General features: G+C 42.1%; 1 protein-coding gene across 1 annotated transcript in view; it reads right to left on the bottom strand.

Moving 5' to 3' along the window:
• Positions 1–17,090, bottom strand: part of LOC119723897 — a 144,621-nt gene that overhangs the window by 36,694 nt on the left and 90,837 nt on the right. Inside the window, exons 56-70 of the mRNA XM_038194800.1 lie at positions 14,439–14,619; positions 13,953–14,199; positions 12,269–12,389; positions 11,972–12,150; positions 11,058–11,217; positions 10,111–10,335; positions 9,278–9,366; positions 8,854–8,971; positions 7,567–7,757; positions 6,874–7,072; positions 5,571–5,677; positions 5,115–5,292; positions 2,521–3,225; positions 1,564–1,833; positions 659–931 (exon numbers count right to left, since the gene is read on the bottom strand). Coding sequence (XP_038050728.1) covers positions 659–931; positions 1,564–1,833; positions 2,521–3,225; positions 5,115–5,292; positions 5,571–5,677; positions 6,874–7,072; positions 7,567–7,757; positions 8,854–8,971; positions 9,278–9,366; positions 10,111–10,335; positions 11,058–11,217; positions 11,972–12,150; positions 12,269–12,389; positions 13,953–14,199; positions 14,439–14,619 — 3,243 coding nt within the window. The remainder of the gene's footprint in view (positions 1–658; positions 932–1,563; positions 1,834–2,520; positions 3,226–5,114; positions 5,293–5,570; positions 5,678–6,873; positions 7,073–7,566; positions 7,758–8,853; positions 8,972–9,277; positions 9,367–10,110; positions 10,336–11,057; positions 11,218–11,971; positions 12,151–12,268; positions 12,390–13,952; positions 14,200–14,438; positions 14,620–17,090) is intronic.

Genomic DNA, 17,090 nt, shown 5'->3' on the forward strand with positions numbered 1-17,090 from the left:
TAGGCCTTTAACCATGAATGGTGAATAAAGCTTAGTAAAAGTCGCAAAAATAGTGATATTATGCTAATTTGAATACAAGTCAGTTTTGCCCACGGATTATTCTATGTAAATTTGACGTTTTTGTAGTTCATAAATATTAAAAAAACTTCCAACCAAAAATATATTTTGCCCAGGTAACTTTTATTGAAGCTGTCCAATTATTCATGTCAGTGTTAAGATTATCTACTCAATGAGCTGTCGGCTTAAGTTCATTGTTGCATAACATTACATAACATAACAATCAAATGGCATGCCCTTTCAAATGTTAAGATGGGCTTCTTGTTAGCGCGTTTTTTTCAAATGATAATGTTCAAGCATGCATTGGTGCATTCTGCGTTGAGAGTACATGTAAACCTCTGTGGACACACAGGTTTCGCATATGAAATGTTCAAATTACCATAACTCAACAACAAAATGTGCAAATGCAACGATTTTTGCGTCACATTTGCTTACAGGTCAGTACTTTAACAGCTACTAATCAATAGTTAAAAATAAATTTTAAAAATAGGTGAAAATTGGTGTCAAATGTGGGTGTCCTTTTTTTAACCACCCTGTATGTACAATCTCAACAGCTAATTAATGGGGTCATTGGAAACACAGCAACAGAGTTGATATTTACCAATGACTTTGCTGTCCACACCAACGTTGATCCCAGTTGATGTCACCTCTGCCGTGGAGAAACTAGCGCTGTGTCCCCTGACCGTCACGTAGTACGTAGAGTCTAGGGCTTTGAGGTCAAGATTTCTGAAGGTGACCGTTGTGTTCTGACCGACGTAGGTGAAGGGCACTGTGTTGTCCCTGGTCTTGGGGTAGCGACGGTCGGTACCAACAGCTGCCTCATAGTAATCCACAGTTTGCTGGGTGGTCTGGTCATTGGTAACTTCATCATTGCCTAATGTTGGGAACAGCGGAAAGATGTTAGTATGATTCAGCAATGATAAGCACAAAACAATGGTCAGGTATGAGTCCCCATCATTTTGAATTATATTTGGTTGAGCTATAATGTTGAATATTTTTGTTGAATATTTTGTTCAGGCTAAATAAAGTCACTATGATGACACATTAAGAAGTGGAATTAGGTATTGGGTTACAAGATTCAACTTCAGCCATACAATTTATTTAGAATTATGTGACTAAGGCATAAAGCACCGTCGACCAGGTTTTGAAAGTATTTCAAGCATGGCTTTTCGAATGATCACCCAAGCATGGCTTTTTGAATGATCACCTATGGCATATGCCACTTTACACGCTGGCACTAATGTAAAATAATTTCCAAACTTACACACAAAGCAAATGGGATTGTTGCTGGCCTGGTGTTTTTCTCTGTCAGTAAAACACTCAGGTTGAGGGGGATTGGTCAAATTTTTTTTATAACTTTGGAACATGTGAAAGAATACTTTTCAACAATAATGGAGAAATTGAAAACTTAGCAAAACTGTACCCCAAAATGGAGCATCCCGATTTTTAGAAGGGTTTATTAAGGGAATGATTTCACTCTTTGAAAGACAAGCCTGGTCAACAAACCTGTATGCTCCACGGATTCCTTGGGTTGTGTCCCCTCTCCAAAGCCCTTCCAGCTTGCCGATATGCTATCAGTCTCCTTCTGGTAAGTCAGATCAAAGCCCACTAGGAGGCCATCATAGACCTGGCCAGGTATCAAGGGATCACGCTTGACTGTGATTCCATCAGATCGGACCGTGACGGCCAGGCCCAGGGCGTTGGTAGCCCGCACGACGGAGTAGTAGGTCTCATCATCTACCATTTTGACGTCTGTATTGGAATCTGATGTCAGCTCTGTTTTAATGAAAGAAAGTCAAAGAGTGCCAGTAGTTAACTAATTGAGTTAACTCGTAGAGTTATGAGATTGACAAGTTGCACAGGGTTAGCAATCATCATAGGTATGCCAACTAAGAGCATCTCTTAGATCAAAAAGAAGTGGCAATCTAAACATATATATCTAAACATATACATGACAATATTTTATCCATAACAAATGTCATAAAATGTATGCAGAGATTAAGATTTTGCCTGTATATTTTTTTGTAGACTATAGTATGGTTTATAACAGTCAGAAAAAATGAGAATGCAGAAAAATGTTGGAGGAATGTGGCCTAGTGGTTAGGGTTGGTGACTCATGATCAGAGGGTCAGGGGTTCAACTCCATCTACAGACCATACGTTGTGTCCTTGGGCAAGCCACTTCACCCCCACTTACCTCTTCCTCTACCCAGGGGTATAAATGCCACTAAAACCGAAGATAAACACAGGCCAGATGGGTTTATTGGCTGTGTGTGCATTCAGTGCTCTTTTGACAAACGGGGTTAAACAAATGTCTGAGCACCTCAACTTGTTTAATATACATGTAAGAGTGGTACTGCCTATTCTTATTGCATTTGACAGATTTAATAGTCTTTACTTTGAGCAAAAATCAAAAGAAAATTTTTCCTGGAAGTGATTGAATATGAATATACTTTTGTATTACCTCCAACATCAGTCAGTGGCTGAATTTCTTGCTCATCGATTCTATAGATGGCCCACTCGTACTTCTTCATTGGACACGGATCCCCGCTGAAATCCCAGGATGCGCTCATCTCATGCAGCGAGGTCTGGAAGTCTGAGTCTTCCAAGTCTACATCAGTGATTCCATCTTTGACTTGGAATGGTCTGAGAGGTTGAAGTCCAGCACTGAAGCGGCTCACATAGATGCCATTGGACACGGCAGTGCTAGTCAGGCCGGCTTCGTTGTAGCCTCTTACTGTAGCGTAGACCCTACGGATGCTACTCAGATCAATGTTGGTAATAAGCTCTGACGTCTGGTCCCTGGACACCTCGTAGAAAGGTTTGATCTGAGACCCTCCTGGTGTGGTGCCCAGGGCAACCTCATACTTGGTGATCTGGGTGTCTTCATCGGTGAACGGCTGCCACAGGATCTGCAGCTGGGTAATCGATTCCAGACACTCTCCGTCCAAGCTCAAGCATTCCTCATCGTTTGTACAGTCCCATTCTGGCAGGTCGATAGGATCACTGAAATTGTATCTGTACACACCAGACAGCTCCACTACAAGGCCATATGATGGAGGTGTATCGTCGATCTCAATAGGACCAGAGAATGCCATTGTGCTTTGGTTGACAGCATTGAAGGCCTCCACCGTGACATAGTAGACTTTGTTGTGAATCAGATTCAGATCTGCAAAGAACAAAGTTGCATTTCTGCAATTACCTTCTGGTCACTGAAGTTTGAAGAGTTTATTTCTAAATTACGATATATGTCATTTTGTTCCCTTATGGATCCTGCTCTCTCCTGGCTGCCAAAAAGCAATTTCTATGGTTATTATTTACTTAAGGAAAACTAAAGAATACAATAAAGCGATTTAAAGTAGATTTAGTTCTGATAAGAACAGCTTAGTTCTGAGAAGAATTTGTCTTGCTTATTATCTACTTTCGCTAAAGTAGGTTGGAAGGCAGTGGGACTTCTCGCAATTATCTTCACGGAGGCTGAGTGAGATAAGTTTGGTCTCAACGTTTCAACTAGCCTACTCCCTAGTCATCGTCAGGAGCCTGCTCTAGTCATCGTCAGGAGATGACTAGAGCAGGCTAGAGCAGGGAATAGTTGGCAAAGTTTGTGTTGTTCACGTGAACACACCCGAGGTGCTCACAAGTTTATACACATTCGAAAGTAAAATTTTGTGTTTTACAGAATTGTGCCATCATTCATTGGAGAGGAGACCACACATCGCCATTTCCTTTTCATGCATGGAGTCAATTACTGACAACAGTACTAGGATTTTAGTTTGAAGTGTGCATGCATGGCTAGTATAAAATGTTTGCTGAAGAGCTAAAAATCCATTTACTTTATTTCTCACAGATATTCTTAACCTAACTACTTTATTGACTCCATGCATACAGGGGCATCAATCGCTTCCAAAAGTGGGGGGGGGGGGGGAGACATACCTTGATCATAACTAATGCGAGCGCGAAGCCCTTACGGGGTTGGAGTCATTCGAGGGTTGGAGTTGGAGTCATTCAAGGTTGGAGTCATTGAATCAGCTATTCTGAGCTTTAGGCGGGCCCCGAAAAAAATGATTCTAAATGCTCTGTGGTGCGATCTGAGGCAATTTCTAACCTCTTTAACCAATATTTTCTTAACAAAAGATAATAATTAAAACATTATTTTTGTGATTGAAGTAATTCAATCAGCTTTTCTATTCCAAGATAAAGGCGTGGGGTTCGGGGCCCATTTAAGGGCCCTGAAAAGTTTGGATTCTAGATGCTCTGAGGTGCTATCTGAGGCAATTTCTGACCACTTTAACCAATATTTTCTTAACAAAAGATAATAATTTAAACATTATTTTCGTGATTGAAGTCATTGAATCAGCTTTTATATTCCGAGATAAAGGCGTGGGATTCGGGGCCCATTTAAGGGCCCTGAAAATTTAGGATTCTAGATGCTCTGTGGTGCGATCTGAGGCAATTTCTGACCACTTTAACCAATATTTTCTTCAAAAGATACATTGTATATAATAGGGCCCTTGTAAATGTGACACACGAGTTCAAAAATCTGGGGGGACAATTTGATATTGTGTCCCCCATCCTTCAAAAAGGGGGGGGGGGGGGGGAGACATGTCCCTCTTCTCCCCCCCCCCCAGGATTGTGACGCCCATGCATGCACATACCCCCTGTGCAGTTACAAATGGAGAGTTGGGAAGACCACTGGGAGGGACTGTTGCACATATTGCCAATGTCACCTGATGTTCCGTCCCCCAACACACACAAATTATAAATACAACCAAAGAATCCATTGTTTATGTGCAGAGTATGTGTAGCCAGTACAAGCACATCCTGCCAAGCTGCCTGTCTGTTGAATACTGCAAGCACTATTAATGATGATGACATCATAAAACTAAAATTCTATTCTGAATGCAGACTAAAGCCGCATCGAAATTACATGGTCAATGGCCAGCACTAATGCACACACCTATGGAAGCAACTGAAGCCACTATCCATAGTGTAACATTCCCAACCATAGCCGAGTACTTTAGATGCAGCAGAAAAAAATCTAGTTAGTTGAAAACCAACCTTTGATGCTGTAGTGAGAAAGATGCCCGGGCAGGTCACCGGATAGGAACACTTCGTCAAGACCCTGTGCTGTGCCAACAGACATGCGGTAGTGGCCAATGCCTGACTCAGCATCCAGGAAATCAGACCAGCTACACAACAGGGCACTGTTGGCATGGATGAAAGCAGGGCACTGGACCTAGGAAGAAAACCAACACAAGTATGCTGACAAACATGAGTCTGTGGTTAGCTCCACCTCTTGATCAGAGTCTCTTGTATACTGGTAGTCTCCTTATAAGCAGATGAAAGAGGAAATTTACTCTTATCATCATGCTTCCCCCTAGTTTCAGTGTAGGAAAGGATGAAGATATTGCTATAAATGAAAAAGGTCACTTCTGCTTACAGGCCAGTTATCAAAGGAAATAATAAAATGACCGTCATTTGGCAATGATGTTCTGCAACAAAGGATATACATACCTGACCAACACTAGGCGGCGTGTTGTCAGCAGTCATACTAGTGGTATAAACAGTCCGCTTCAGCCCAACGCTGTTGATTGCGCGTACAGTGAGAATATTGGGCAGCCCTGGAGACAAGAAAACAAGGTGGTTACTCACTGGCCAAATTAGAGGAGCTGTCGATCTTCAGGATTCTTCACAGGTCAATCACAAGTCCTTGTAACAGCCTCAAGTCAAGTCACAAGCTATTTTATTGTGACAAAGGCAGTCCTTTGTCATTGATCATTGTCGTTCTGATGGTAGATTTGTGATGTGACTTACGGACTGATAACTGGAAAAAATGTGTTCATACACCCCATACTCAACTGAATTGATATTGGTTTGTGCACATATGGACAAATATTAGTTGTGCCTACTTTGGTGGGCAGGTGGCCTAGTGGTTAGGGTTCGTGGCTCATGATCAGAGGGTCAGGGGTTCCAATCCAGCTGCTGGTCGTATGTTGTGTCCTTAGGCAAGCCACTTTACCCTACTCCCCTCTCTCCACCCAGGAGTATAAATGGGTACCGGCATTAGCTGGGGAGAAACCTGTGATGGACTAGTATCCCGTCCAGGGGGAATAGGAATATTCCCAGTCGTTTCATGCTACTGAAACCGGTGCTAAACCCCAGCCTGATTGGCCACGTACATTGGCTTGTGACAGACTTTACTTTTACTCTACTACTTTGTGTAGTGCACGAAAACAAGTACTCTCCCACAATGTGTCCTTCGCAGCCAGGCCCATCACCCCACCACCATATCAAATACAAAATACTTATGTATAGCTTTTGCCGTTGGGGCGGGGGGCAAGTGCTCGCAAGGGGGGGGGGGGGCCAGCCCCAACAGGCCCCCCTCCCCCCCTTGGCGATAGGCCTGCTTGGAGCTCTTGAAAGTTGGCATAATTAAAGCTCTGTCTAAAGTTTGTGAATGGTGTCCATACCAAGGCGAACATTCCAGTTGAAGCCAGTTCAAGTGGAAATTGGTGGCTAGCATGGTTTCACGCTGGTCTGACTGGTTTCACACTGGTTTAACTGGTTCAACACCAGTTTAACTGGTTCCAAGTAAAACCAGATTATTGGTTTCAACTGGGATTTTAACCTAAATAACTCTGAAACAATTCCAATTGCCATACCCATGCAGCCAGTCAACAAAACTGGCAAGAGACCCACTACATGTACACATCCCACACAGCCAGTTGGGTGGTCGGACTGACCAAATGCCAGATATACAAACAGGGAAAAATAAAGTTTAGTATTCAACAAGAATCCTCACTCTGTCACACCATACCTATATCTGTAGGAGTTATCAGCGCTAATGGAACGTAGGATTTGTTGGTTGGTGTGACTGGATACACATCGCTTCCTCCTGGGTACTGGCCCATGGAGAAATAGGTAGCAGTAATATCACTCTCTCCGTCTGTGGCATCCCATGTGCCATCGATGGAGTCTGTGTTGGGTTGATACAGGACTCTACCGCCTTCTAGGCTCTGTAAATTAAACAGAATATTATTCAATTTGTCAGTTATGTCAATGTGTAGATATTAATATGAACTGAGGTCCGCACTTGAATACTAATTTTTTAACCAGACAATAAGAGTAGATTGCAAATTAACCCTTAAGAGGCAAACTTTATTTGCTAAATATATATGAAAATTAGAATTTGTAAGTCTTCACTTTGTTTAGGTGTAAAGCAACAAACTTTTTAACTTTTTGCTATTCAATTGTTAGAAGAGAAGAAAGTAATTATTAGAAATGGTAATGCCTCATCATAAATGCTCAGAAAACAAAAGTGAGACATCAATTATATTTTATATACCTTATTGACCTACTAAAGGTGAGTAGCCCAGATTAAGTACAACAGATACATACATTTCAACATGTGCATCACCTATTGGCATAATCATCCCAAAATCACAGCTTAGTGTTATTGTCTAGGTCGCACCAGGAGCGTACAGTGAAAGACAGGCAATTATCTACTCACCAGGTCCACGCTTGCATCGTACTGGCCCAGGTCAGTGATCATAATCTCTGGTGGAGTGATGTCCACTGTGAAGCCACTGGATGTGGATTCTAAGACATTGTCTGCATTGGTGATGGCTCGTAGTGTGCTGTAGTAAGTCACTCCGTGCTGGAGGGGCAGAGGGGACTGGGCCTTCCCCTTGGCAGCCAGTCCTAGAGAAACGAAAAATTAGAAAACAAGAAAATGTTAGTTAAAATTAAGTTTATGAAAGATGCAAAGCGCAGGAGTGTCATGGCCTAGCGGTTAAGAGCACCGGACTCATGCTCTGGTGTTTCAGAGGCAACAGTGGCGTGGGTTCGAGCCCGGGCCTGGACACTTGTGCCCTTAAGCAAGGTACTTAACCATTATTGCTTCTTCCTTCGGATGGGACGTTAAGCCAGAGGTACCGTGTGTTGTATAAGGCCTAACGCACGTAAAAGAACCCAGTAACACTTTTTGCTAAGAGAAGGGGTTTGCCCCGGTGTTTCTGGCCTCCTAGTTATACTCTCTTGTGGAAGTCCTTAGGAGAAGATCCAACTAAGTAGCAAGTACCAAGTACAGAATTATGTGACTAGCCAAAATAAGTTTGCAGTGAAAATAAAATAATATGTTGCTTCGGGCTGGTTCTTAGCTTACTTTTCTTGCATATTATCTTTTAAAGCTGTAGCACAGCAAGAAATATGTTTCATGGGGGGTGTTCTAAAATGTCAGTATGTTGGACAGCAGTGTTGATGGTTTTAACCATGTCTGCATACAGCACGCCACGTGCAAACAGGTCCAGTACGTTGATCTTTATGTGTGGCTTCACACCCCCTTAATACCCCCAGAATGGACACTGCATGGGGCATACTCATTTATAGACATTGGAGGGAAAAGAAATATGAAATGACCCTTGTGTCCAAGTTTCATGGAATTCTGGCGAATACTTTGACAATGAGAGTAATTTGAAAAACTGTAACATACAGACATACGGACAACGGTCATACGTGTCTCCCAGCGGATAGACAGTTCCGGGGTAGGAACATTGTTGTCCTTTTGTCTCTATTTCTAAAGATTTCACTTGTGGGCCACCCTTTTTTCCTAAAGATTTCACTTGAGGGGTACCTCTCTCTTTGTTCAAGTACCCCACAAGTGGTCCATGGTAAGTACACATAGAATTTAGGACTGGTAAGTGTCTCCGGAAACATTCGTTTAGGCAACACAAATATGTTGTCGAAAGTTATCCCTGCATTGCTATTAAATGTCGTTAGATGTTCAGCAAAGTCTTACCTGGTTCCCCTTCATCACCGCCAGGCACTATGCCATCTGAGGTCAAAGGTTGTATATCCTCACCCCCAGGGGTTGTACCCACTGCCCATTCATAGTGAGATATGCCATGCAACTCACTCTGTATTGGAAGACAGTTATAAGAGTCAGCAAACTGTTCAATTATTCTCTAAGGTTAGTGAATTTCCGACATCAGACAAGAATTTGGGGAGCAAATTTTGCAACGTTGATTTCAACCTGGTGAATTTCACTGCGAGTGGTCCTTGGCATTAAATTCCCTTTTCAAATGCATTTGCGCGAAGTTTAACTCACATTTATGCAGGCAGAGTTGAACAAAAAACCAGTTTTGCATCGTGAACAGGTTGCGCAACAAATCCTTGGTTTACAGTTTGAAAGTTTATGATTAAAACTACGAAGTCCACTCTACCTCAAAGTCATCAAACCAGACAGTGACGGTAGTTCTCTCTTGCTGTGCATCGATATCTTGTAGCATGGTTGGACCATCAGTAACGTAACCTGTGAAAAAGCAATGAGGAATGGAAATCAAGTTTATAGAGAATCCAATGAAAATATCCTAACTGTGTAAAATAGAGTCCTTCGTCTCCATTGCTTGATGTGCTCGTATGGCACATTTGGAAAGGCTCAGCTGACTACAGATAGGATTGGAATCAGTGTTTTTCACTCTCAAGATTTTGAGTTAGGGAATAAATAATTTAAATCTTAGAAACCATTTTAGCCTAGGGTTGATCGAATTACAGTCCTTTTGACTCAATCCAGGCACGCTATTAATTTCATCTCAAAGGTCTCCTTAAAAGGCGAGAGCATTGGGCTGCTGTTGTTCAGATAATCCGTCATGGTGCATTTGCTTTGTACAATAGTTTGTACAATCAAGGGCGGATCCAGAGAGGTTACTGCCGGGCGAGGGGGAGGGAGGCTGTGCCAGGGGGTGGAAGGGCTCTCACAAGTGAAAAATGACCTTATTTGAGAACATTTTGGTCACTGCCGGAGGGCGCGGTGCCCCCTCCACACCCCTCTGGATCCGCCATGACAGTTGCTGCACTGTTCAACACTTGCTGCAAAGTTTTGTGACGTCAAATACCCTTTGCATTTGAAACTGGCCTTTACTTCAAAAGAACCCACCTGTCTGATCTTCCTCCACCACTCTGATTGGTGAGGAGCAGATGACAACACTGAATGCCCCTGCACCGTTCTGACTTATGACACACACACGTCATAGTGTATTACTTCATAAGAACCCACCTGTCTGATCTTCCTCCACCACTCTGATTGGTGAGGAGCAGATGACATCACTGAATGCCCCTGCACCATTCTGACTCTTGACACACACGTAGTAGACAGGCCGACAATCCACGGTGAACGCCTCATCACTACATGTTGATGGGTCGGTCAGTTGGAGATTCAGGTCTGATATGATACCATCGCTCTTGGGGCCCAGGGAGGAGAAATGTTGGATGTCTTCAGAATCTAAAGAAATGATTTATGAAAGCAGCAAATTCAATTTTTTTGGAGGGTCATTTATGCCCAACCTCCAATTTTCTTTTTTTGTGCTGAAAGTTTACATCTTGACATTGATGAGCTATAGAGACTATCGGATATTGTAGCTGAAGCTGTTTTCTGACTCGGCAAATATGAAAGTTTAAAAGGCAAACCCAATACTTTGTCCTCAGACTTAACTGAAATTACTTTATGAACATCATCATATCTTAAAAATTCATTAAAGAGCCATTTTCCCTTGAATTTACCGTGAACTAAATTTTCACGGATTTTTCAACATATTAAGGGGGATCAGGAGTCCGTGAAAACACCCTTAGGAAAGTCCTTTGTTTACCCATGGATATACACCCAGTGTACCGTTATGTATAACCAATGATAATACTCAGTGGCCAAGGTCATTAAAAAAACGTGAAGATACTCTTACAGGATTAGGCCTCCAGGAAAATATAGGATTGGGTTTTCAATCCCCACCTGATTTCGTGAGTTTTCCCCAGAATATTTTTTCTGGGGTTTTCCTCCCACCTCTTCAGCTGAAATTTATTCTCACTGTCTCCTCTCTGCAGGTTTCTTCAGGCTTGCGAGCTACAGTTGCTAGGGTGCTTTTGAGGAATCCTTGGTTTCATTACCAGAAATAAATAAAAATAATAAAAACTGTTTTTGTTTAAAGACATTAGTTTGTATGTTTTACTGACATGGAGCAGTTCCCACTGACACCCAGTAGCTTTTGATGCCACTCTGTCCATCTACAGCCAGCCAGGAGGCCTGGATGGTGCTGCGACTGTTCTGATACAAATATCCATTGACGACTTCTTCAACCTCCCCGTCCAGATTGCCTCCGCGGACATATCTCATCTACAACAGAAATCATGATCCCTTTGGGGTTATGGGAGGGTTTTTGTTTGTGCACAAGTCTATGGGAATGTCTCCGTAAGGTACCAATTTTGGTAATAACAATCTCTCTTTCTATCATTCACAGCTTGATTGAATATATCCATACATTACAAACTGTACGGATGAACCCCAGGAATAGTAATGGATGAAAATAGAACAAGGATGCTACATTAAAAGATCCATGTGATGAATTTTTCTTAGTAACACATTTTGTGCAACTTTCTACTCCTCTTAAATATATGAAACTATTTGACATCCCTTTTTGGGTTAAATTTACTGAAAAGTGCACTTCTTTACACATGTACACAGTCAATGCTTTTCTGAACAACTGAGGTTGCTGTTGCTGTGATGTCGTTTCGGGAAGACACAGTTTTCTTTTCAAATTGTGAACCCAAACTTTGCTCATTGACTAGGCTTGCTTCTTGGCTTACTGCCATGTACTTAATACAACAAATAATCACTAAAGAAAATATAATTTACAACAGCAAAATATCCAAAATTCTAGCAACGTTTTGTGCTGAAATAGCTGTAACATTGAGGTTTTTGCCTGAAATGACATCACACTTTTGCTTATGAATATGAAGATTTGCATTAGCACAGACACCAAAACGGCACCAAATACCTTGAAAATGACAAAATGAAAAAAGGCTAAATGGGACACAACGGTGCATTAGGATTGCATTAAAAATAACATTGCCTGGGCCCTTTAACTCACCAATGGAGGAGTAGGATCTACCCTGATACCACTGGTCTCGTGAGAGGCTACCAGTTTAGCCTGGTTCTTTGCCTTAACATGTGTGATGTAGATAGACCCGCTGCGCAATGCCAGACCGGTCTGTGTGTGGGACTTGGCGTTGGCGTCCGGTATTAATTCAAAGCTGTTGGGGTTTGAGTCTGAAACAAAGGAGAAAAAATTTGTGTATAAGCATTCACAAAACAGACCATGTCTAAGATTTACAACTTCTCTTTGAAACATTATCTCACAATTTAACACTAATTTTCCTAATCTCACCTGCGGGAAAGATCTTGATTTTTTTCCCTTGTCGCATCTCGTATATAGCCAACTCAAAGGATTCAATGCCAGACTCATCGTCAAAGTAGTCCCAATGTACAGAGAGATTGTTGAAATTTGCCTGCATGTAAAAAACAAGACATCAGAAATGAATTCTCTCACTGTACACTTTCTTATTAGACAATGATGCAATAGTTCAAATTCAACACCAGCCTCTGTCTGAGTTAATGTGCTTAAAACTGACGGGGCAAAACTGATAGAATCCAACCATATTTTATGATGTTGAACATCATTAGGAGGTTCATGGACAGAGTTCAGAATCTTAGTTAATACTGGAGGGGTCAGGTCTAACTCACCAGGAAGTCAGCATCAGGTGCTTCCAGGTGTGGGGATCTGATCTACCAAGAGCCCATTAGTGAGCTGGGAGTTTCAGTGCCACTGAGGGTGTGACCAACATGATGCTTTTTAACTCACCTTTAGAGTAAGCGTCTTAACCCACCACCAGCCGATCTCCAAAAGTTAGCAGGGGTCAGGTCTACCAAGAACCAGTTCGTCCCAGTATTAATGTCATTTTGCAGCTGAATCTGATCATGTTAACCCACCTGGATGTCAGCATCTTAGCCCAACACCAGCCCATCTCCAAAGCTTTGTAGCATTGGGAGAGTCAAGTCTACCAACAACCCACTGCTATAGGGTTATCAATATCACTCATCAGTGCTTGATGATAATAATGCGTATTTATAAAGCGCACGTATCCACCAGTATTGGTGCTCAAGGCGCTACATCATTATTACCCTGCTCATTTGGGCCAATGAAACATTCCAAATACCATCTCACTTGGGAGTATACAACTTGATGCTGCCATTTTGGCGCAAAGCAGCTAAAATCAACCACAATAACCATACCTGCCCTCACAGGTACCCATTTACTCCTGGGTGGAGAGAAGCCATGAGTGACAAAGTACCTTGCCCAAGGGCACACGCACCATAGCAGCATGCGGGACTCAAACCCACAATCTGCAGAATTACCTGCAGAAAACAAATTCAATGCTCCAGACCACAAGGCCACGGCACTCCACAATGATCTACATGAAGATGTTAACTCACCTGACCACCACCAGCCCACCTCCTGGAGTTCACAGCATCGGCAGAGTCAGATCTACCAAGAACTTATTAGCAGTCCTTGGTGATACTAAGGTTCTCAGCCCAAGGTTCTCAGCATTGGAGGAGTCAGGTCTTCCAAGAACCCATTATTGGGAGTATCAATTTCACTCAATTCCTGACGATGATGTTAACTCACCTTGAAGTCAGCATCTTGACCCACCACCAGCCCATCTCCAAGAGTTCTCAGCATCGGAGGAGTCAGCTCCCCCAAGAACCCATTAGGAGTATCAATTAATGCTCCTACTTACAAGATGATTATAACTCACCTGGAAATCAGTATATTGACCCACCACCAGCCCATCTCCAAGAATTCTCAGCATCGGAGGAGTCAGGTCCACCAAGACCCCATTAGGAGTATCAATGCTCCTACTTACAAGATGATGTTAACTCACCTGTAGGTCAGCATCTTGACCCACCACCAGCCCATCTCCGAAGGTTCTCAGCATGGGAGGAGTCAGGTCTACCACAAACCCATTATTAGGAGTATCAACACTCCTACTTACAAGATGATGTAAACTTACCTGGAAGTCAGCATCTTCACCCACCATCAGTCCATCTCCAAGAGTTCTCAGCATCGGAGGGGTCAGGTCTACCAAGAACCCATCCGTTGGAGCATCAATGTGATTCAGTGCCTGGTTGATGGTGCGCAGGTTGACATAGACCTGGTCCTTGTGACGGAGATGGAAGTGATGCCACTCAATGGAGGCTGTCTCACTGCCTACTGCCTCTGCCTCATGGATGACCTCAAAGTCATTGGTGTCATTAGAGCTAACCATTGGATTCAAAAAAGATTATTCATACCTAAAAAAATTGATGACTACTGCAATATCTTTTCTAATAACCATATTAAATCAAATGAACAAACATTTACACTTCCATTAATTTGGATTACTTGAGTCAATCAGCTCTAAATCTCTATCAGATCAAAAGCAATCAGATACATGTAGAGACTAATGCAAGCATATCACGAAAGTATAAAGTCAAAGTTTCAACCAATACAACTTCACCTGCCATCGTGCTTGCGATAGATTGTAACCTGGTAGTCATCGATACCAGAGTCAGGATCAGAAAATCCTTGCCACTGAGCCTCCACTGTGGCTGGCTTTGAGGAGAATTCTAAATCAGTAGGTCCAGGCAGCAGGCCGTCATAGACACTGCCTTGTAGTGGTGGAGTCAGATCCACAGTCACTGAGGAGATAGAAGATATCAAAAAATCAATATATGATCCAGATAACAAAAAAAGGGGGGAAGTCTAGATCTGTAGGTCCTGGCAGCAGGCCGTCACAGACACTGCCCTGTAGCATTGGAGTCAGATCCACAGTCACTGAGGAGACAGAATATATCAAAATATCAATATATGATCCAGATAACGATAATTGAGGCGAATTCTAAATCAGTAGGTCCAGGCAGCAGGCCGTCATAGACACTGCCTTGTAGTGGTGAAGTCAGATCTACAGTCACTGAAGAGATAAAAGATATCACAATAACAATGATCCAGGTTACAATATTTGAGGAGAATTCTAAATCAGTAGGTCCAGGCAGCAGGCCGTCATAGACACTGCCTTGTAGCGGTGAAGCCAGATCTACAGTCACTGAAGAGATAGAAGATATCAAAAAATCAATATATGATCCAGATAACAAAAATTGAGGAGAAGTCTAAATCTGTATTCTGAAGGTCCTGGCAGCAGGCCGTCGTAAACATGCACTGTCTTGTAGTGGTGGAGTCAGATCCACAGTCACTGAGGAGATAGAAGATATAACAATAACAATGATCCAGGTAACAATATTTTAGGAGAAGTCTAGATATGTAGGTCCTGGCAGCAGGCTGTGATAGACACTGCCTTGTAGCATTGGAGTCAGATCCACAGTCACATGAAGAGATAGAAGATATCACAATATCAATATAGCAGTAGTTTCTCAAGTCTTTTTCTCACTTTCGTTTTAAACCAGATTAGTTCTGTCACTGTTGCAGTGTTAACTTTGTAACATGAACTCATTGCATTAACTGGCATTGCTACTAAGGAAATTTTGGCTTTGGCCATTATCAGCGACCAGTCTCCTGTTATATCATCTTTAAACACATCATTTTATTTTTTGATTAATGTCTTTTTTGTGTGGAGTTGACCATCTTTGTATGTTAAATTCTAAATGCACAATATAATGTTACAGTTATTTTTTGCTGAATTTGTGGTGACCACCCCCGCGCGAAATTTGACCTGTCAACATTTCGTCATACTTTCACGTGTGGCTGGTACCTGTACATACTATGTGTTCCACCAATAGACTTTTCGTTGGTTTATGAGCACGTTCCCTTTTTCTAACGTTGTATCGTCGACCTTACGTATTTTAGAAGTGCCAAGTTTGCCAGTTTTCATCATCGTCGTTCTTCATCAATTTCAAGTTTTCCAGTAGTTATTTAGTACTCGTTGTCTTAGTCCGTCCGTCAGTAACTATGTGAATGTTTGTACATACACACTTGTGGAACTATCGCCCGTTCTATCTTGCGGTAGTCGAGACAACGTTGGCCAGCCGCCGTGCGGAAGAACAGTGCAGGAAACACGCATCGAAACAAGTTGGGATGAGTTGACACTAAATTCATCAATGCCAAGAGTTCTTCTCTTTTATGTGATCATTGCTTTATTTGTGTTAAAAAAGTCTGAGATGAAATCTCTTGCACCAGTACAATGATTTATTGGTCATTCTATAAGGTAAGGTACCAAAGTGAGACATTTCTCCTGTCCCTGTTAACTTGGTACTTTGCATTTTGCCATCCAACTTTCATTAAGAATGACTTCAAATGATTGTTTTATTTGGTAGGTAGTTTGCTATTTATAATCACTCTTTGAGAAAAACTTTGTTAAGAGTGTGTCCACAATTGTAAAATCGTAGATGTCAGATGTAACAGGGACAGGAAAAAAGTTGACCCCAAATATACGAGCCTTACGAGGAGTTGAGACAATGACCCCTTTGAGGAGTTGTATATTCCAACCATGAATATCTATTCATGGAGAACTAAAACACATTTTATGGACTGATGCTTTAGTCAGCCTTCTCTTTCTAATAAGCTAATATTTTTGATCAGATGTGCCCAGCGTGAAGATGAAATCGTGATCACCATGGCAATTCCGGTAAATATATATCAGATACGTGTTCAATAGGCACACAGCAAGGGCTTGCTCACAAGTCCAATTAGAAAATTCCATTGGGGCAGAATAAATTTGCAGCATCGTCATCAAGCGCAATAATGCAATCCAGGATTGAGGACACTACCCTTCATTTCACCACCTGACACCGATCTGGTAACATCTGAAAAAGATGTTGCCTAAACGTCTCCTTGTTGGCTTGATAAGCCTTTGTCTTATGATCAGATGCACTGGTGGCAATGAGAGGTGTGCGGCCTCCATTAGATCTACAGTCACTGAAGAGATAGAAGATATCAAAAAATCAATATATGATCCAGATAACAAAAATTGAGGAGAAGTCTAAATCTGTATTCTATAGTTCCTGGCGGCAGGCCGTCGTAGACATGCACTGTCTTGTAGTGGTGGAGTCAGATCCACAGTCACTGAGGAGATAGAAGATATCACAATAACAATGATCCAGGTAACAATATTTGAGGAGAAGTCTAGATCTGAAGGTCCTGGCAGCAGGCTGTGATA

This window comes from Patiria miniata, unplaced genomic scaffold (genome assembly GCF_015706575.1).
Source record: "Patiria miniata isolate m_02_andy unplaced genomic scaffold, ASM1570657v1 HiC_scaffold_17, whole genome shotgun sequence".
Lineage (NCBI taxonomy): Eukaryota > Metazoa > Echinodermata > Asteroidea > Valvatida > Asterinidae > Patiria > Patiria miniata.